Source organism: Macaca thibetana, chromosome 2 (genome assembly GCF_024542745.1).
Source record: "Macaca thibetana thibetana isolate TM-01 chromosome 2, ASM2454274v1, whole genome shotgun sequence".
In the NCBI taxonomy this organism is placed as follows: domain Eukaryota; kingdom Metazoa; phylum Chordata; class Mammalia; order Primates; family Cercopithecidae; genus Macaca; species Macaca thibetana.
In genome coordinates this window covers 56,933,781-56,956,664 of record NC_065579.1, presented here as the reverse complement: position 1 = coordinate 56,956,664, position 22,884 = coordinate 56,933,781, and the positions used below count along the sequence as shown (strand labels likewise).

The following is a 22,884-nucleotide window of genomic DNA, read 5'->3' as shown; positions in this document are numbered from 1 at the left end:
AGCTGAGACTACAGGAGCATACCACCACAGCCAGCTAATTTTTTGTATTTTTTTTTAGTAGAGATGAGGTTTCACCATGTTGGTCAGGCTGATCTTGAACTCCTGACCTTATGTGATACACCCACCTTGGCCTCCCAGAGTGCTGGGATTACAGGTATGAGCCATCATGCCCAGTCTACATCTAGTCTTATCATTGTCCAAAAAATGGTATCATTTAAGGCTCTAGTTATAAATATAAAACAAAAACTTTTAATATCCCTCTGAGAACTCACTAAATAAAATATACAGTACTTAAAATATTTTTCAGTAATATAGACAGGTTAGCATAATGCCAGGATTCATTACATAATATAATTGATCACAAGGCATACTTGAGGTTACTATTCTTAGCCTTAACCTGAGTAGACTGCTGTTACTGAGCACAGTAATCTGGAATCTGTCAGAAATAGGGAAGCAAATTATTGGCGTGGGGAGGAATTATTGTGTATCTTTCTTAAAACTGTGACAAGAGTAGAGGGTGTAGGGTTTTTCTAAACAGAACAAATACATGATTCATAAAAAGGGAAAAATAACTATGTACATTAGCTATTATGTGGCTTATAAGAAATAGATATTGGCTACTTCCCTGCCTACTGTTTTCTCTGGAGTTCTAAAAAGTCATTGATGACTGTCCCTCTTTGTTTTGTTTTGTTTTGTTTTGTTTTTAAGAGTTCAACCTGGTCATTGCTATCATCTGTATAATGGTCTTAGAGCAAGTCTTCTAGATGACTATCAACTGCCAGAAATTTTGAGAACTCCTTTGGAAGAACTTTGTTTACAAATAAAGGTAAATTAGTTGGGAGAATGAAGAAACTAAATGGAAGTGATCTCATTTTCAACATCTTTTATAGAACAAATTACTGTATTAATCTCCAGGAAAGAATTATTAACTCACAATTTATTTTGTGTGTGTGTTAGTGAATTGTGTATTTAAACTTCCTTCAAATGTATATTAAGCAATTTTAAATTACATACTGCTCTAGAGGAGGCAGACTGCCTGTGTTTGAATCCTGCTTCCACCCCGGAAAAGCTAGTTCTGTTATATTGGGCAGGTTGTTTAAATTAACCTCCTAAAATTCTTAGAACAGTGCCTGGCAAATAGTAAGTGCTCAGTGAACATTCTACTGTTATTACATGTTAACATGTTATCCTTCATTATAAACTACTTATTTTTTCAGTGTCTTGTATCTTTTGATATAGTTAGCCTTATTTTGAAGATAGTGGATAATCAACTTGTTCATTAAGATTTTAGCCAACTACTTTTCCTATTAATAGAGTTGATGGTAGAAAGTAGTAATATATATATGGGCCTTTAAACATGTTTTTATAGAAATACAAATATAATTTTAATTCATTTTGGTAAAATAGCTTGAAAATCATGTATAAATTTGATGCTTTGAGTCATCAGCCCAGGTAGGGCTAAGTTGTAATGCTAGTATATTAATATTGTATGTGTTTAATTATATTTGTCTTCCCCACCCCCAGATTTTAAGGCTAGGTGGAATTGCTTATTTTCTGAGTAGGTTAATGGATCCACCATCAAATGAGGCAGTGTTGCTCTCCATAAGACACCTGATGGAGCTGGTAAATTTGTTTACTTGTTTTTTTAATTCTAACTTACCATACTAGAGCATGTAAGCCAATTAATTATAATGTTTACTCTCATTACTGCAAGGAAGACCAGTGATGTCCAATGCCAAATTTGATTTGCTATTTGACTATCAATTTAGAACTATCAGGTTATGAGATAGGCATTAGAAAGTTATAAAGTGATATCTTCGTAATAATTCTTAAAAGACTAGGATCTTTCTGCACTTTTTTTTCTCATTGGAGGCCTGATTTAAGATTACATAAAATTTGAAATTTTAAAGTTACTGGTCTTTAATTACTGGCGAGTAAAACAAATGTGCAGCTAAATGATTCGTCACAAAGGAAGGACTATGTAGTAATTACTTACGTCAAGAAGAACATTCTCAGTATGCTGAAAGCCCCCTTCCTTCCCTCTCCCAATCACTCCACTGTCCCTTTGTCCCAATCATGATAGATACCATCTATCATGACTTTAACTATAATGGCTTCCTTTTTTTTTTTTTTTTTTTTTTTTTTTTTTTTTTGATGGTTTTACCATACAGGTATGCATCTTCATGAAGAGTTCAGTTTTGCCTATTTCGTGAACTTTACCCATACAGAATGTGTGTGGGTTTTTTTGTTCTTTGAGGGAGCAGAGCTCTGGATTATTTCACTTAATATTATGAGATCCAAATGTATTGTTGCTTTTAGCTGTGGTTTTCTTGTGTTTTTTTTTTTTTTTTTTTGTCTTTTTCCTTTTTTTTTTTTTTTGAGACAGACTCTCACTTTGTCACCCAAGCTGGAGTGCACTGGTGTGATCTCAGATCACTGCAACCTCCACCTCCTGGGTTATAAGGTACATGTATTATCAAGTTCGGTAGATAACGCCCAACAGTTTTCCATAGCTGCAAACCACTTAAACTCCTACCAGTGATGGGTGAGGGTTCCTGTTGCTTTGTAGCTTCCTTGGTATTAATCGGCCTTTTATTCTAAAGGTATGTAGTGGTTTTAATTTGCATTTCTATGACTATCATTGAATTTTTCAGCAGCTTTTATGTTTATTATCCATTTGTGTAGTCTCTTTGATAAATTGCTAGTGTCTGTTTTTCTGTTAGATTGTAGATCATCATAACAGTTCTTGTGTACTCTTCATCTGCACCTTTTATTGGTTGTATATTGCATTATTGCATATCTGTTTTCAACTTACCTGTTTTTAATACCTTGATAAACAAATTCCCTTTTTTTTTTTTTTTTTTTTTTTTTTGAGAGAGTCTCACTCTGTCACGCAGGCTGGAGTGCAGTGGCGTGATCTTGGCTCACTGCAACCTGCAACCTCTGCCTCCAAGGTTCAAGCAATTCTCCTTAGCCTCCTGCTGGTATTACCGGCACGTGCCACCACGCCTGGCTAATTTTTGTATTTTTAGTAGAGATGGGGTTTCACCATGTTGGCCAGGCTGGTGTGGAACTCCTGTATGATCCGCACACCTTGGCCTCCCAAAGTGCTGGGATTACAGGCATGAGCCGCCACTCCCAGCCTAAATTCCTAATTTTAATGCTGTCAAATATATAATTCTCAAAGGTTATTGCTTTTTAGCCTTTAATAAGTCTTTTCCTGAGGTCATAAAGATACATTTAAAAAATTTTTGTTGTTTTTGTTTATAATGCATCTGCAGTTGATATGTGTTGGGATTGAGGTAGAAATAAAAGTTTTTACATATGTAGAGCATTGACTGAGCACCATTTATAGAAAAGTTCATCTCTTTTTGTCCTTGTTCTGTGGTCTTTGATAGGTCAAGGTCTGTGGATTTGTTTGTCAGTTTCTAGGCTTATTTCTCGTCTGTTGGCCTGTATTTCTCTCCTGAGCTGGTATCACATTGCCTTAATTACTCTAGCTTTATGATAAGTCTTGCTTTCTAGTAGAACAGATCACTCCCTTTCATTCTTCTTCAAGAATGTCTTGACTCCAGAGACTGAGGTGGGAGGATTGCTTGAGCCCAGGAGTTTGAGGGTTGCAGTGAGCTGTGCTTGTGCCACTGCACTCCAAACCAGATGACAGAAAAAGACCTATCTCTAAAAAATAATAATAATAATAATAATAGTGAATTGTTTTAAAACAGGCGAGTGTCTTGGCCCTTCTTGGTGCTTTGTTTTTCCAGATACATTTGAGAATCTTGGGAGTTTGATTTTGATTGAATTCTGTCTATAAATCATTTTGGGGAGAACTGGTATCTTTACAGTATTGAGTTTTAGCAAAAAGATCATCATCTACTACTCTGTTTATTTGGGTATTCAGTCTCAGTGTTTTAGAGTTATCTTTGGGGTTTTATATGTCTTTATTTAGATTTTTAAAAATTTAGATTTTAAATATTTAAAAGCAGAATCCAAAATACCACTAACCTAGAAGATAAGTGGTATTTCATCATCTTTTGAGTGTGATAGTTTACAGAAATAAAGTTGCTTGAATGATTGACTTTGTATTCATTAATGCTGTAAAGTCCCCTAATTCAAATCACTTTACGTAGATTTTTGCTGCATATATAATCACATCTCTACATAATTACAATTTTGTTTATTCTTGTTCAAGTTTCTGGGACCCTTAATACAGTGTTGAGCAGAAGTGATGTGGTAGTGTAAAGGAACAGCCATCAGCAAGTCATTGAGAGTATAATGTTTGTTGATTTTTTTGTTTTGTTTTGTTTTGTTTGGTGTGTGGAAGCTCTTACTACGTTAAGTTTACTAAGACATTTTTATCCTGTATGAATAATCAGTTTTATCAAGTATCTTCTGCTTCTGATGAGATTATGGTATGACTTCTTTAGTTGGTTCATGTATTCAGATACACTGATATTTCAAATATTAAACAAATTTTTATTCTTAGAGTAAACCTAACTTGCCAGCATTCCATTTGCCATTATTTTGTTTTGTGATTTTTGTATGTGAGTTTATTCACTTTTCTTCAGATGTCCTTGTAAAATTTAGATATCAAGCTATTCTAGATTCAGAAAACAGGTTGAGGGTTTTTCTTTTTTTTTTTTCTTTCATTTGAAAGAGGTCTTAAAAAAAAAAATTAAGGGTATTTTCTCCAAAACTGTTGAGTAAAAATCTGTGTCTGATGGGATGCTTATGAGTTCTTTTATTATTATTTCTTGTTTACATCTGTATGCCTAGTTATTTTAATTGTGCACTGGAAATTCTGTTTACAAAAAATAGGTAAAAATTTGAAGCTTGGGATGAGGGTAGCTTTTTTTCAGCAAGGATATGTTCCTTTTCTGCCAGGAAAAGAGGCCCCAACCTCTACACTCACCTCCCTTAGATGTCTGTCATTCCCTAACCTCTTGACTTGTAATTCTTTGTTAACTCCTTGGTATCTTCAGGCTACTTTTCTAGCTGTCCACAGTGGGGTGGTTGGACCAGATGACCTAGGGAATCAGAGCAGAAGTCACTCCTATTTTTCTAAGGTTTTAGATAGTTCCTTTTTCTTTTGCTTTTCTGTCTCATGTCACCTAAACTACTAGAAACTAGAGAGTATGCATTATGCATTCCAAATGTATGATAGTGTATCTTTTGTTTTTGTTATTTGTTTCTACAACTTTTATACTTTATTAGGTGATTTTCTTTATTTAACAAAAAGTTTGTCATTTCTGGTATTTCTTCTTAACACAGAAAAGCCAAGATGCGCGTTAATTTTGGTTTCGTTTAAATAAGTTTGTAACCTTTGCTGACCTCACGAAACTTATGTTTTGGTAGGGAAAACTAAAGCTGAACAATTTTCGGGCATTTGGACTAGAAGAGAGAGTAGTGGCTTGTTACTCTTTTTAAAGCAACCTAAAATCATTTTAAATGTAATGCTTTACAGGATTGATTTTAAACACACACTCTTCCTTTACAGAACGCTTTGGATAAACAAGAAGAATTGACACCTCTTGGAGTCCACTTGGCACGATTACCCGTTGAGCCACATATTGGAAAAATGATTCTTTTTGGAGCTCTGTTCTGCTGCTTAGACCCAGTACTCACTATTGCTGCTAGTCTCAGTTTCAAAGATCCATTTGTCATTCCATTGGTAAGAAAAATTGAAACAAAATCAATTTATTTTAGATATGAACAGGAGTTGCTTAGATGTATTTTTCATTAGCATTTTATTAGAATGCTGTTCTCTGTTATAGCATCAGAGCAATTTAAATTGCCTATATCTGCTCTTTTTAAGGGAAAAGAAAAGATTGCAGATGCAAGAAGAAAGGAATTGGCAAAAGATACTAGAAGTGATCACTTAACAGTTGTGAATGCATTTGAGGTAAAAAAAAAAATCTTGTTCTGGATTATGACAGTTTATTCAAATGAAATGCTGATAATAGAATAAGGATCATATTTAACCTTTTGAAATCTGTGTTATCATAAGGCCGGGCATGGTAGCTCATGCTTGTATTTATAGCACTTTGGAAGGCTGAGGCAGGCGGATCACCTGAGGTCAGGAGTTTGAAACCAGGCTGGCCAACATGGCAAAACCCTGTCTCTACTACAAATACAAAAATTAGCTGGGTGTGGTGGTGGGCGCCTGTAATCCCAGCTACTCAGGAGGTTGAGGCAGGAGAATTGCTTGAACCCGGGGGCGCAGAGGTTGCAGTGGGCCGAAATCGTGCCACTGTACTTCAACCTGGGCGACAGAGTGACACTCCATCTCAATGAAAACAAAAAACCAAAATCTATATTATATAATCATAAATATCAGGAATAAATTGCTGAGAATGTTGAAATTTAGCTGAACATTTGAAAAAAGTTATAATTCATAGTAGTTTTTGGTAAGAATGAACAAGTGAATCGTTTATTTTAAAATTTTGTATTTAATAATTTCTTTGTATCTTTGGCTTATTAACATTCATGACAATCTCTTTCTATTCATTAATAAACTACCCTGTATTCAGATTTAACATGTAATAGAGAATCATAATCATGTGCATAATTCAGATTGGGAGACACCTCCCAAAAGCCAGGTGTATCTGAGGGTAAACATTTATCACCTATCTTGGTAAAATTTAAATGTAATTTGGTTTTTAGAGGCAGTATCTTTTTTCTGTAGCTCTACATTCTGTTTCGTATGGCATATTATGGGGAAATTCAAGTTTTTTTGTCTTTGAGCTTATTCAACTTGTCTTTCCTTTTTCCCCCATTTCCCTCCTCTAAAAAAAAGCAAGCCATAAAGAAAAGTTGTGAATTTGAAAATATGTAATAGCATTTAGGTCGGTTTAATAGTGTGCTCTGTTTGATTAGTGTATTATGTACAGTTTGGATGTCATTTTGTGTAAAATACATAATATATTACTGTATACTTAATTGTATAAAGGTCTGGAACTTCAGTGTTGGTTATCTCAAGGACTAGGATCATGGGGAGCGTATGTGTTTTTAGTTTGTCAGTTATAAAGTTCTTCGAATTTTTTACAAAGAAAATTAAATATTAGTAGAATATTAAAGTTTTACTGAAATAAAGAGGGAAATGAGTAGTAATCTTCGTTTGCAGGAAGAATATATATTTCTTCATTTCTTTGCCCCACAGGGTTGGGAAGAGGCTAGACGACGTGGTTTCAGATACGAAAAGGACTATTGCTGGGAATATTTTCTGTCTTCAAACACACTGCAGGTAATGGTGAATGTTTTGGAATAATTATCGTGTATGCTAGATTACAGAATATGTGTATCCATTTTGTACAATTAGATCTATAGCAAAAACGTCAAATATATGGAAATTGAGTATATTTGTATATATACCCAAAATAATGGGGGATCTTTCTTAAATCAACTGCAACAAAACAAGGAAAAGAAACACAGTTCCAGAGGATAAGAGCAAAGCACAGTAAGGTTCAATTTCTGTTCCTGTCCCCACACTCTAGTTGCCGTTTTGATGATTCAGACTGAGAATTTTTGCTAACACTTATAAAATCTGTTGAAAAGTATCAAATAGGATAGATACCTGTATGTTTTCTGGTTTAATACAGTGAAACACCGCAGACAAGCATTTGTAAAACAGAAGAAAACAGTAAAGAGTGCATATACCATTATATTTCAGACTACACTGAACTGGGGATTCGAAGCCAGTGGGAATAGAAATATCCTCATCTCTCAGTACACATACACTCCAGCTATGTGACGTGAGGCCTTATACTGGACGTTTAACAGATGTACAAAGTAGTAAACAAAAAAATCTAACGTACCGAATCAGAAGTGCCCAGTCATTAGCAAAATGGAAAAAAAGGTTCACCACAAATCGAAAAGAAAGGAAAAGAAAAGACAAAAAAAAAGAATGGAATGCCATGTTTCAATAGAAAACACCTTACAGCTGTTTCATGATATGGAATAGCTAATAAGAATATGAATCCAGCAAAACAAAGGTTAGAAAATAAACAATAGAGTGAATGAAAAGACTCTTGAGCTGAGAAAACAAATTGAAGAACAAAAGAAATCACAAGGAATAGAATGGACACCCCTTAAAAACAAGTTATTGCCATAGGAAAAAAGCTTGAACTAATCACAGTTTATGGAGGTACCTGAAAAAGACAAAAATTAAAGCAATAAGTAAAATCTTAAAGACAGGAAGACAGAACTGATCCATCATGAGAACAGTAGATATTAGTATCTGCATAGAAATCCTGTGTAATTGAATATTTATTTTGAGCCACATATAAGAACATTTTTTTTGAAATGGAAAAAATGAACAGAAGTATGAAAACATAACTGAATCCAAGTGTTTGAGAATGTCATGTCGTCAGGATACGAATTCAGGTGTAAAGAAAAACAACAGGTATTCAAGAAAATACTCAAGAAATACTATAACCCTGATCTCTTCTTGAAAAGCCCATTGACAGTGAAGTGCTGTCAATTAAAAGGGGAATCACAGTGGAGATTTCAGGATTGGAGAGTGCATGCTTTATCAGCTGGTAGTATACATTAGAAGTATTTAAATATAGAGCTAATAATAAAATGGTGTTAGGAATTATACATGAAAAATAGAATGTAAAGGTTATTATCCTGAATAGTATAAAATAATGGCAGTAAAAACCAGCAGGTGTCTAAGAAAGTCAGGTGTAAGGAAATTAGGTGGGGAAGTCACACCTTTCATAAAAGGGATATATACTTAAATATAACCAACTTTATATTTCATAATCTCTAAAAGGAATTCCTTAGGAAATATTTCTGTGCTTATGAAAATTTAAGATTCACTGGTCATTCACTTTCATTTCTATTTAACTTTTCTTTAAATTGAACTAAAGTTAATTGTTGTATAAAGAATTTCTATACTATGATTCTGTCATTAGGATACATTTCTTCTATCAATATATATGCTTAATAGGTGTCTGCAATCTTGTTTATTTAGAAAGACTGAGTATTGAGGCATGGGAAGTACTTTTCTATATTACTTGAATGCTTTATAATTACTTGAATGCTTTATAATAAGCCATGTATCGTTTTTTTCCAAAAAAAAAAAAAAAAAAAAAAAAAAAAACCTTAAGTTTACGTGCCATTGTTAATCATATTTAATTCTCAGTCATAGAAATGTGGATGTTGATTATTTTCTTTATGCTTTTCTATATTGTTTTTAAAATGGGGATGGAAAGTAATTTTAAAAATTCTATTAGTCTTTCACAAAATGGAGTAATCCTTAAACATCGGTGGCTGTTCCTTACAACATGCAAACTTTTTCAATGAAAAGTCAGGTAATATTTTAGGTTTACAGGTCATAAGCTCAGTTATAAGCATTGACCTCTACTATTGTAGTGCAAAAGCAACCAAATGTAGATGAATGGGTGTGGCTGTGTTCCAATAAAATTTTATTGACAAAAACAGCTTTTGTAGTTTGCCAGCCTTTGCTTTAAAACATGTTTGCAAAAGTTTTCATAAAGCAGAGAGAGCTTACAACTCAATTTATCTATTAGTGTATATTTTATAGTCTCAATGTGTGAAAGGTATTCTAGTTCTATTTGTTACCATTGCTCCCTAGATGCTGCATAACATGAAAGGACAGTTTGCTGAGCATCTTCTTGGAGCCGGATTTGTAAGCAGTAGAAATCCTAAAGATCCAGAATCTAATATAAATTCAGGTACAGCAGAAAACACAGTGTAAATAAGTATCTTTTTTCTATTGTATCAGTATTTTACTTGTTTTTCCCTCTACCTTCTCACCCCCCCCACCATAGATAATGAGAAGATAATTAAAGCTGTCATCTGTGCTGGTTTATATCCCAAAGTTGCTAAAATTCGACTAAATTTGGGTAAAAAAAGAAAAATGTAAGCATTGAAGATTATTATGAATTACTTGTAATTCTCTTCTTAAACTTTTGAAATCTCATGTAACAAGGCTTATATTATAAATTTGTTCTTACTCATATGTGGGTTATGTTCTTGTTCTTTTAATCATTTCAGAGAAGGTGAACTGTTTAGCATTGGTATCACTTTCCCTCACAACATATCCTGGAATCACCTCTCTGATAACCCATTATTCACAAAGAATGCTACCACGTGATGCCAGTGTAAATATTAGAAAAGCCAGCCTGCCAGTAAATACCAGTGCCTGGATTGAAATTGCTTAGAGTAGATTTTATTTCAGAAAATTTTTTTCCTCTTGTCTTATAAAATGGATAACTTAGCTCTTTGAATAAAATTGTTATATCACTATTTTGAGAAATAAAGTATAATAACATATGTGTAGATAGCCTCAGTAGTAATTGGAGATAGCAGTGAAGCATGAGCTAGAATGAGCTCATTCTAGCTAAAGGATACAGAGAAACTAAGAGTCACAGATGGCCAGTAGTGTGGTTGCTACTATTTTGGAAGGTACTCTGGGTTAGAATTATGTATTGAGTCATTAAAATAGTCACTGACCCAGTGCATGGATGAGTGAGTTTTTAATTTGATAGACATGTCTTAAGGAAGTAATTTCAAATGTTTTCTAATGGCTGTATTGTAAATAATACAGATTTCTAGTAGCAAATGGAAAATTGTGGTTTTATAATACTATATAATGCATCTCCATAGGTGGGCATTAAAACAGTCATTGTGTAGTAACATGTAAAATATTTAAACTGATGTTAAATGAAAGTTGGATATTCTAGAATTACAAACATGAAAAAATATAGACTTTATAGATAGGCCAAAGTGCAGGCATTGTTCTTGGGCAATGGTTCTCAACCGGGGTGATTTTGCCCCCAAAGGGAACATTGGACAGTGTCTAGAGATACTTCTGGTTGTTGTAACATTGTGTCAGTAGTACTAAAGTCAAGAAACCTTATTCCAAGGTATGAAGGAATGGGTAACTGATGAATTTTAATCATTATGGTTGGATTATTTACATTTTACGTGATCTAAGTACTTTTTCAAAATCAATACTTGGACAATTTTTTTTTTTTTTTTTTTTTAAATGTGTACCTAACTTTACAGGTAGCTTAACAGAGAGTTACTTTGAAATTCATTTTATTTTCCTCTCTGCCATCCTGGGAGGGCTTTATGAACAAACATAGTTTTTTCCTTGGACTGGTGCATTAGTTTTGTCCAGACTAGGGGTCAGCAAATTTTGACCTATAAGCCAAAAATTTGGTTTTGTACATTTTTTGTTGGAACACAGCCAGGCCCATTTGTTTTCATGTTATCTATTCTACACTAGCAGAGTTAAGTGGTTGTGACAGAAATTATAGACCCCCAAATATAGATCCTAAAATATTTACTATCTGGTCCTGTATAGAAATTTGCTGGACCAGGCACAGTGGCTCACACCTATAATCCTAGCACTTTGGTTGGCTGAGGCAGGCAGATTGCTTGAGCCCAGGAGGTGGAGGTTGCAGTGAGTCAAGATTACACCATTGCACAGTGAAAGGAGATCATGCTACTGCAGTCCAGCCTGGGTGACAGAACAAGACCCTGTCTCAAAAAAAAAAAAAAAGAAATTTTCCAACTTCTACTGCTCTAGTTATGCAGGGTTGCAGGGTGGCATTGGTAAATTGACTTAAGTGAGAAAAAATACTTTTTGGTTTTATTCTCAGTATTTAGAGCTATGAATTCATGACTATGATTCATGATTTTAACTACAAGTATTATGAATTCTTAGAACTTCAGAAGTGGCTGGGTGCGGTGGCTCATACCTGTAATCCTAGCACTTTGGGAGGCCGAGGTGGGTGGACCACCTGAGGTCAAGAGTTTGAGACTGGCCTGGCCAACGTGGTGAAACCCCATCTCTACTAAGAATGCAAAAACTAGCTGGGCGTGGTGGTGGTACATGCCTGTAATCCCCGCTACCGGGGAGGCTGAGGCAGGAGAATCACCGAAACCCGGGAGGCGGAGGCTGCAGTGAGCTGAGATTGGGCCCCTCCACTCCAGTCTGGGTGACAGAGCAAGGCTCCATCTCAAAAAAAAAAAAAAACTTCAGAAGAGACACTCGTAAAAACAAATAGGAAAGATTAGTGGATTATTAGCTTTTATGCTGTTAATTTAATACAGGTAATTAACATTAACTATTTAAAAATTATTAAACATCTCCCTGTTGAATAACATTAAAGATGTTTACAAATTGAGATAAAATGTATATGACTATAAAAAAAGTATATGACTATCAAATGTATATGACTGTGTATATGACTATCAAAAAAAAAGATTGAATTAGAATTGTCAACAGGAATTTAAATAGAATTCTTAACTTTTCATTTTTTGTTCATCTGGGTCATACTCTAAAATTTTTAAATTAATTTTACAGTTATTTTGTAAGTCAAGGGCTATTTATCAATACAATTGTCATAGTAAAATGTATAGACTCTTCTCTTGATACGAATCACTTAATTATTTTAGATATTTATTTTGTTCTTTATTCTTCAGTGGGATAGTGTGCATTAACATTAAGGAAAAGAATATTCTGTCATTTTTCTAAAATATTGAGTAATTATACCTGCAAGAAGATTAGTTACATGATTTAAATTATTCATACTGATAGCATTTTTTCATATATTGTTAAGGAAATTGTGCTCTGTCCTCAAATATAAATATATTTTTTGCAAAAATAAACTGAATTATTTTCTGGAGTGGTTTTTTTTTTTTTTTGAGGCGGAGTCTCGCTCTGTCACCCAGGCTGGATTGCAATGGTGCGATCTCAGCTCACTGCAAGCTCCGCCTCCTGGGTTCAGGTCTTTCTCCTGCTTCAGTCTCTGGAGAAGCTGCAACTACAGGTTCCCGTCACCATGCCTGGCTAATTTTTTTGTATTTTTAGTAGAGACGGGGTTTTACCATGTTAGCCAGGATGGTCTTGATCACCTTGACCTCGTGATCCACCTGCCTCGGCCTCCCAAAGTGCTGGGATTACAGGCGTGAGCTACCGCACCCGGCCATTCTCTGGAGTTTTTTTAGATTCCGGAATTTGTTTGGTTTTTACCAAGCTCTTCTATCAGTTTTTCAAGTAGTGTTAAAGCAAACAAACATAAATCCTCTAGAAGACTTCTTTTTAACAAACTGCATTTTAACTTTTTTTAAAGGGTGAAAGTTTACACAAAAACTGATGGCCTGGTTGCTATTCATCCTAAATCTGTTAATGTGGAGCAAACAGACTTTCACTACAACTGGCTTATCTATCACCTGAAGATGAGAACAAGCAGTGTAAGTGAACACTTACAATAATTAAGGATCTGATTATCTGTCTCATTATATTTTTATGACAGTTTTAATAATTATATACAAACTTTTTTGTTGTTTCTTACTCCTGTGACATGAGTAACTTTGTCCCTCAAACAACCTATTCTTTTAATTTTCAGGTCTGTAATGATAGATCTTTGTAGTTTAGTTAGGACAGTTACTGGATTGCATAATTTTCTTTCAGAACTTGCTTTCAAGAAATATTGGCATATTTTATGGTATACAGGAGCTTACATTGTATAGAGAATTTTGTTAGCATGTCAATATATCTTATAAGTATCATTCAGCATATTAAATGAGATTCTGTTTATATTTTCTCTTTAGAACAGTAATTTGAGATGATTTATTAAAAAACTGGATAAAAATAACTTCAGCTATATTCGTGTTTTGGTTTCGTCACTCAAAATATTTTGTTCAAACAGTAGTGCTTAGTTTAAACTAAAAAATATTCCTGTGTTCTCTGAATAATGAAGATGGCTTATTTAAAATGGTATCTTACAAATTAATCTCTGTAATTACAATAGCAGGTTAATATTTTAGAAGGAAGGTACTCATTAATTAATACTGGTAATATTGTTGAATTTATGTAGTAATCTTTTCAGACTCCTGAATGTATTAATTCACTTTAATTTTCATTACAGATATATTTGTATGACTGCACAGAGGTTTCCCCATACTGTCTCTTGTTTTTTGGAGGTGATATTTCCATCCAGAAGGATAACGATCAGGAAACTATTGCTGTAGATGAGTGGATTGTATTTCAGTCTCCAGCAAGAATTGCCCATCTTGTTAAGGTAACTGACTTTATGTGATTATCTTTAATCTACATGTAAGTCAGCATGTGGTCAAGTGGTTTTGTTCAAAATGTTACATATATTAACATTTCTTGCTGTATTTCAGCAGAGCAAGTAATTTTGAAAAAATGGTTCCTGGTTTTTCTGAATTGTTTTTTGAGATGGTAGCAGACCAGCCATTCTAAATGGCTCAATGTGATTGCATGTGAATTTTAACTTTAGTTATTCGCTCATAACCACACTTTAGTTGATTGCTCACTAAATATTTTAGCTTTTGAGCCATCGCTTTTGTAACTCCTTGTATCAGGTAAATCAGTTTCATTTATTATGTTATTTGGCAATATATCTGCCTTTGTTGAATATGTATAATTTTTTCAACCTTAGGAATTAAGAAAGGAGCTAGATATTCTTCTGCAAGAGAAGATTGAAAGTCCTCATCCTGTAGACTGGAATGACACTAAATCCAGAGACTGTGCAGTGCTGTCAGCTATTATAGACTTGATCAAAACACAGGAAAAGGCAACTCCCAGGAACTTTCCGCCACGATTCCAGGATGGATATTACAGCTGACAGCTTTGCAGGGGTGGTCTGAAAAGTCTGTTTGACAGCCATTCTTCATCATTGTTTAAATTTTGGCTGGATGCCAAATCCTGGGACGTGACCAATTTTCATGTGTAAGGTAGAAACTTTCAGTAGGTAGTAAAGACTTAATGTGCATGACATGATGTTATATGGAACTATTTCATACATACATATATACACACACACACACACACACACACACACACACACACACCCCGTAAAAACAATATGTTCTCTGATCATATACTCTGCTGTGGTCATGCCCACTCTTTGGGAGTATATTCCCTTTATTTATATTGAGTATTGTCCACTTGAGAAATTCCTTTGTCCTGTTATACAAAATTAATCTTTCTTATAATGATTGATGATACCACCAGTAAAAATAGGATGTTTACCCAAAAAAACAGTGTCAATTAAGAATTTGAACACAACCACATTTTTGAAAATGAAACTTCTATCGGAAGTAAATTAATTTGTTGTAATAAAGTCCAGTATTTAATAAAATGTACAATGTTAAATCTCAGCCAACTTCTTGGATTGGTTTCTACATTTCCACCTATGGCTTGGTTCATTTGCTGTGTTTACTATTTTTAAAACATGTGCCTTTTTTACATCACCCTGTAGCAGCATAATATAGCAATTGAGAGCATGGTCTGAAGCCTGATTACCTTGGTTCCAGTCTCAGCTCTGTCACTTAGTCTTGGCTTCTCTCTCTTTTACCTTGTCTGTAAGATACAGTTGGCCCTCCATATCCATGTGTTCCACATCTGTGGATTCAAACAACTGTGGATAGAAGATATTTGAAAAAAGAAAAGGATGGTTGTGTCTGTACTGAACATGTGCAGACTTTTTTTCCTTGTCATTCCCTAAACAATACAGTTTAATAGCTATTTATATAGTATTTACATTGTATTAGGTATTGTAAATAATCTAGTGATGACTTAAAGTATATGGGAGGTTGTGCCTAGGTAACATGCAAATACATAGTATGCCATTTTATATAAAAGACTTGAGCATCCATGGATTTTGGTATTTGAGGGGTTGAGGTTGGAAACCAGTCCCCCACAGATACTGAGGGATGACTGTAAAGGTAACAGTTGTGAGGATGAAATACATTAATACATGTAAAGCACATAGGCTAGTGCCTGGCACATAGCCTAGTGCCTGTACTCTCTGAATCTTAGTTGTTAGTTGTCCCTGAAGTATTTTCGTAAATGTCTAACGATCTATTTTATTACACTTTTTATTTTATTGCTACTTACCTTCTTAGCCAAGGAATAGTGTAACAACACATGCTGTACATTTTCAGCCCTATCAGATAGTGATAAATACTGTTGGTTGCTGGCCAGCAACTATTTTGTCCCTCCCTTCTTTTTGCTTATTTGGGTTCCCCTCTGTGCAGCTTTGTGCCCAGGTATGTTGGACCCTTTCCCCAAGAGTGAATCTTGCTGTTCTAAATGAATCACATGTGGTCTTATCCCCCTTAGAAATAATTGATAAGGTGTGAGTACATAAACATGTCCCAGTGAATGGCAACTGAGAAGTGATCTTCAAGAGGGTGTCTGAAAAATGTTTTACTCACTAATAGAGGAGGAAATCCTGCGCTCTCTGGATGTTGTCTTGTCTGACTCTGATAGTTGGAACTGCTGCAGCCAACTAATGATCACAAGGGGACACAGACTCATAGACTGAGGCTGGCTTAGTGGAAAGATAGAACTCAGCAGAGCCTTTGATAATGCTGGTAAGCTACAGAATTAATCCATTCTAGAACTGTTCTACATGTGAACTTATTTTGATATGATAAAAACCCTTCAATTGTTTAAGCCACTTTTCATAGGATATTGTTAGTTTTTTGTTTGTTTTTTGGAGACAGTGTCTTGCCCTGTCACCCAGGCTGGAGTGCAGTGGTATGATCTCAGTTCACTGCAGCCTCGACTTCCTGGGTTCAAGTGATCCTCCTGCCTCAGCCTCCCAAGTAGCTGGGACTACAGGCTTACACCACCACACCTAGCTAATTTATGTATTTTTTGTAGAGACATTGTTTCACCATGTTGCCCAGGCTGGTCTCAAACTCCTGTGCTCAAGTAATTTGCCCGCCTTGGCTTCCAAAAGTGCTGGCATTACAGGTATCAGCCACTCCACCTGGTCCCTAGTAGGGTATTTTTAACTTGGCAAAAAGGATGTTAATCGGAAACATACACTATCCATCACTGAGTATTATTATTGATTTTGCAATATAAGAATTTCAACGTGTTTGTCTGACAGAAGGTGTAAAAGTGCTGGACATGCTGCAGAGAGAAACAGGAAAAGTATCTTTCTGCACTCTAAAAAATGGAAATTTTAATGTGCCTTCCAACAAATACAAGGAAACCAAGAGAGTAAGGTATCATACAATGACTGGGATGTATTGATAATGCTACAATGATCCATTAACAGCTCTTGTTCGGGTACTGCTCGCAATCCTGGGAATGTGTGTTACCTGTTATGTCTTGAGTCCATTATCTTGGCTGTTCTTCTAAAAGTGATCCGTCTCTCATTGAATTCTGGCATTAGAGTCGTGTCACAATATTAGAGCATACTGGTTTTGCCTCTAAAGTCGAGGTGACCATCTGGTCTTTCTTGCTCTGTAAGAGTTTATGTCTGTGCTTTTTTTTTTTTTTTCCTTGCTTTTATTATCCAGTTTAAATCCAGTCAGTTGGCCAGAATGGTCTTGGAAGAAAGGATTTAGAGATTCTGTAAAAAAGATTGTTAGTTGGTTCTGTGTTTGCAAACCAATATTTAATTCCCATATGAATGGGAAAAGTGTTCCTGAGGAATTATTTAATTGATGAGGTATTCGCAGAGATTAAAGCAGTTATTGTTACCTCCAATTTATGTCTTCTGTACAGCTGATCAGAATGGACGATTTGATCCAAGGTGCTACTTATGTTCTGTTTCTTTTCTTTACAAAATAGGGCATTACTGAGTAGAAAATACATTCCAGGTCTAAGAACTGTTTGTTCTTTAGGGGTTTTTAAAGAATAAGACATTAAATTAAGAAGCAAAGTCTGTTTGATTCATCATTTTGAGTAATGCAGAGAATAACTCTTGAAAAAAAAAATACCTGAAACAGAGACTTACCGGAAAAAACAAAAAGAAATTAAACTACTGAATAATCTTTCAAAAGCATCTTTGAAAAGTGAGCACATGTGATGCCTTCCCAATTAATTAATTTGGGCAAAACTCTGGATAAACTTATACCAATTATTGCAGGGCATTCTCTATTACTGCATTTTTAAAACAAAGTTGTCCCCTAAAAGTTATGAATTATACAAAAGCTTTAGGAGGAATTTTAGTACTCCTTTACCCAAAGTAAATAGTGGTAAATTTCCTTCTGTTCTTAGCTCTGAGTTTTTATTTATTTATAAGTCGTTGCGATCATGTATACTCATATATTTGTAATATGCTAATTGTTCTTAAATGGGATTTTTGTTCTTATTTTAAAATAATACATCCTCACTGGAAAAATTTGGAAATGTAGCAAAGTAAATCATGTTACCATTGTTCCATTTTGATACATATAAACTTTAGGTATTATTTTATATATAATAAATTTTAAGGTATGATATATAATAAAATTAACCAATTTAAGTATATAATTCAGTGAATTTTGTCAAATACGTAGTCATGTAATTACCACCACCACAGTCTTGATATAGAACATTTCTTTTTCCCCCCCCCGAGACGGAGTTTCTCTCTGTCACCCAGGCTGGAATGCAATGGCACGATCCCAGCTCACTGCAACCTTCGCCTGCCTGGGTTCAAGCGATTCTCCGGCCTCAGCCTCCTGAGTAGCTGGGATTACAGGCACGTGCCACCACACCCGGCTAACTATTGTATTTTTAGTAGAGATGGGATTTCACCATGTTGACCAGGCTGGGTTCGAACTCCTGACCTCCTGATCCGCCTGCCTCGGCCTCCCAAAGTGCTAGGAATACAGGCATGAACCACTGTGCCTGGCTGATATAGAACATTTCTGTCACCTAAAAGTTTCCCTTTTATTTTTTGTAGTCAATCCCTTGCCCCCACTTCTACCCCCTGGCAACCCATTGATCTGCTGTTTGTCACTTTCGTTTTGCCTTTTCTAGAATTTCAAATAACCAGAATCAGATACAGTCTTTTGTGTCCAGCTTCTTTCACTGAACATAATACTTTTGAGATACTGACACTGTTATATGTATTAGTAGTTAGTTCCTGTTTTATCTTCTATCATTCAGTAGTATTTGCATTGTATAGTCATACTAGTTTGTTAATTCATTTACCAGTTAATGGACATTTGAGTTATTTTCAGGTTTTTTTTGCTGTTATGAATAAAGCTGCTATGAACATAAGTATATAAGTCTGTGTGTGGTTACATATTTTCATTTCTGTTGGGTAAATACCCAAGATTAAGGTTGTTGTATTATAGTAAGTGTGTTTGTATAAGAAACTGCTAAACTTTTCAGCATTTGCTGAAATTTTACATTCCCAACAGCAATATATGTTGGGAGGTTCAGAGTATTTATTCCACGTCCTTGCCAGTACTTGGTATTTTTAGCTGTCGTTTTAATTTTAGCCTTTAGTGAATGAGGAGTCCTGTCTCATAGTGGGTTTAATTTGTGTTTCTAAAATGATTAATGATGAGCACCTTTTCACGTGGTGTTTGCTGTTTTCCTTAGTAATCTTATGTATTTCTGTTTGGGTTTTGATATTTCATCTTATGTCAAATGATTGGGGTTTTAAGGATATATCTGACCAGGGAGAAGGAGGATTACTAATTAGTTTTAGAGATACAGAAAGTTATTATTTACATTCCTTGACATTTATAATGGCCAGATGTGCTACTCTTGACTTAGTTGGTAAAGTGTAAAGAGTTAAGCTGGTGTTACTAAGTGCCAGGAGAGACTAGCACCAGTTTTATATAGTTATGAAGGCAAGCGGTGTATTCATCATGAGGTGAAGAATGGGACATAAGAAAAATATTTGAATTCCTGAGGGGCGGAGCAAGATGGCCAAATAGGAACAGCTCCAGTCTCCAACTCCCAGCGCGAGCGACACAGAAGACCTGTGATTTCTGCATTTTCAACTGAGGTACTGGGTTCATCTCACTAAGGAGTGCCGGACAATCGGTGCTGGTCAGCTGCTGCAGCCCGACCAGCGAGAGCTGAAGCAGGGCGAGGCATCCCCTCACCTGGGAAGCACAAGGGGAAAGGGAATCCTTTTTCCTAGCCAGGGGAACTGAGACACACAACACCTGGAAAATCGGGTAACTCCCACCCCAATACTGTGCTTTAAGCAAACAGGCACACCAGGAGATTGTGCCACACCTAGCCAGGAGGGTCCCACCCCACGGAGCCTCCCTCATTGCTAGCACAGCAGTCTGTGATCGCAGCAAGGCAGCAGCGAGGCTGGGGGAGGGGCGCCCACCATTGCTGAGGCTTAAGTAGGTAAACAAAGCCGCTGGGAAGCTCGAACTGGGTAGAGCTCACAGCAGCTCAAGGAAACCTGCCTGTCTCTGTAGACTCCACCTCTGGGGACAGGGCACAGTAAACAACAAAAGCAGCAGAAACCTCTGCAGACGCAAACGACTCTCTCTGACAGCTTTGAAGAGAGCAGTGGATCTCCCAACAGGGAGGTTGAGATCTGAGAAGGGACAGACTGCCTGTTCAAGTGGGTCCCTGACCCCTGAGTAGCCTAACTGGGAGACATCCCCCACTAGGGGCAGTCTGACACCCCACACCTAACAGGGTGGAGTACACCCCTGAGAGGAAGCCTCCAAAGCAAGAATCAGACAGGTACACTCGCTGTTCAGCTATATTCTATCTTCTGCAGCCTCTGCTGCTGACACCCAGGCAAACAGGGTCTGGAGTGGACCTCAAGTAATCTCCAACAGACCTACAGGTGAGGGTCCTGACAGTTAAAAGGAAAAGTATCAAACAGGAAGGACACCTACACCAAAACCCCATCAGTACGTCACCATCATCATCAAAGACCAGAGGCAGATAAAACCACAAAGATGGGGAAAAAGCAGGGGAGAAAAGCTGGAAATTCCAAAAATAAGAGCGCATCTCCCCCGGCAAAGGAGCGCAGCTCATCGCCAGCAATGGATCAAAGCTGGACGGAGAATGACTTTGAAAAGATGAGAGAAGAAGGCTTCAGTCCATCAAACTTCTCAGAGCTGAAGGAGGAATTACGTACCCAGCGCAAAGAAACTAAAAATCTTGAAAAAAAAGTGGAAGAATTGGTGGCTAGAGTAATTAATGCAGAGAAGGTCATAAATGAAATGAAAGAGATGAAAACCATGACACAAGAAATACGTGACAAATGCACAAGCTTCAGTAACCAACTCGATCAACTGGAAGAAAGAGTATCAGCGATTGAGGATCAAATGAACGAAATGAAGCGAGAAGAGAAACGAAAAGAACAAAGAAGAAAAAAAAATGAACAAAGCCTGCAAGAAGTATGGGATTATGTAAAAAGACCAAATCTACGTCTGATTGGGGTGCCTGAAAGTGAGGGGGAAAATGGAACCAAGTTGGAAAACACTCTTCAGGATATCATCCAGGAGAACTTCCCTAACCTAGTAGGGCAGGCCAACATTCAAATCCAGGAAATACAGAGAAAGCCACAAAGATACTCCTCGAGAAGAGCAACTCCAAGACACATAATTGCCAGATTCACCAAAGTTGAAGGAAAAAATCTTAAGGGCAGCCAGAGAGAAAGGTCGGGTTACCCACAAAGGGAAGCCCATCAGACTAACAGCAGATCTCTCGGCAGAAACTCTCCAAGCCAGAAGAGAGTGGGGGCCAATATTCAACATTCTTAAAGAAAAGAATTTTAAACCCAGAATTTCATATCCAGCCAAACTAAGTTTCATAAGTGAAGGAGAAATAAAATCCTTTACAGATAAGCAAATGCTTAGAGATTTTGTCACCACTAGGCCTGCCTTACAACTCTTGAGACCCTGAAGGAAGCACTAAACATGGAAAGGAACAACTGGTACCAGCCATTGCAAAAACATGCCAAAATGTAAAGACCATTTAGGCTAGGAAGAAACTGCATCAACTAACGAGCAAAATAACCAGTTAATATCAAAATGGCAGGATCAAGTTCACACATAACAATATTAACCTTAAATGTAAATGGACTAAATGCTCCAATTAAAAGACACAGACTGGCAAACTGGATAAAGAGTCAAGACCCATCAGTCTGCTGTATTCAGGAGACCCATCTCACATGCAGAGACATACATAGGCTCAAAATAAAGGGATGGAGGAAGATTTACCAAGCAAATGGAGGACAAAAAAAAGCAGGGGTTGCAATACTAGTCTCTGATAAAACAGAGTTTAAACCATCCAAGATCAAAAGAGACAAAGAAGGCCATTACATAATGGTAAAGGGATCAATTCAACAGGAAGAGCTAACTATCCTAAATATATATGCACCCAATACAGGAGCACCCAGATTCATAAAGCAAGTCCTTAGAGACTTACAAAGAGACTTAGACTCCCATACAATAATAATGGGAGACTTCAACACTCCACTGTCAACATTAGACAGATCAACGAGACAGAAAGTTAACAAGGATATCCAGGAATTGAACTCATCTCTGCAGCAAGCAGACCTAATAGACATCTATAGAACTCTCCACCCCAAATCAACAGAATATACATTCTTCTCAGCACCACATCACACTTATTCCAAAATTGACCACATAGTTGGAAGTAAAGCATTCCTCAGCAAATGTACAAGAACAGAAATTATAACAAACTGTCTCTCAGACCACAGTGCAATCAAACTAGAACTCAGGACTAAGAAACTCAATCAAAACCGCTCAACTACATGGAAACTGAACAACCTGCTCCTGAATGACTACTGGGTACATAACGAAATGAAGGCAGAAATAAAGATGTTCTTTGAAACCAATGAGAACAAAGATACAACATACCAGAATCTCTGGGACACATTTAAAGCAATGTGTAAAGGGAAATTTATAGCACTAAATGCCCACAAGAAAAAGCAGGAAAGATCTAAAATTGACACTCTAACATCACAATTAAAAGAACGAGAGAAGCAAGAGCAAACACATTCAAAAGCTAGCAGAAGGCAAGAAATAACTAAGATCAAAGCAGAACTGAAGGAGATAGAGACACAAAAAACCCTCCAAAAAATCAATGAATCCAGGAGTTGGTTTTTTGAAAAGATCAACAAAATTGACAGACCG

The 22,884-nt window shown here is 36.2% G+C and overlaps 1 protein-coding gene across 1 annotated transcript in view; it reads left to right on the top strand.

Moving 5' to 3' along the window:
• DHX36 (DEAH-box helicase 36) overlaps positions 1 to 19,015 on the top strand; it is a 407,284-nt gene extending 388,269 nt beyond the window's left edge. Inside the window, exons 17-26 of the mRNA XM_050778227.1 lie at positions 709 to 826; positions 1,525 to 1,623; positions 5,498 to 5,671; positions 5,816 to 5,902; positions 7,160 to 7,243; positions 9,599 to 9,698; positions 9,795 to 9,885; positions 13,110 to 13,230; positions 13,908 to 14,060; positions 14,445 to 19,015. Coding sequence (XP_050634184.1) covers positions 709 to 826; positions 1,525 to 1,623; positions 5,498 to 5,671; positions 5,816 to 5,902; positions 7,160 to 7,243; positions 9,599 to 9,698; positions 9,795 to 9,885; positions 13,110 to 13,230; positions 13,908 to 14,060; positions 14,445 to 14,630 — 1,213 coding nt within the window. The 3' untranslated portion in view covers positions 14,631 to 19,015. The remainder of the gene's footprint in view (positions 1 to 708; positions 827 to 1,524; positions 1,624 to 5,497; positions 5,672 to 5,815; positions 5,903 to 7,159; positions 7,244 to 9,598; positions 9,699 to 9,794; positions 9,886 to 13,109; positions 13,231 to 13,907; positions 14,061 to 14,444) is intronic.
• Positions 19,016 to 22,884: the final 3,869 nt, after the last annotated feature.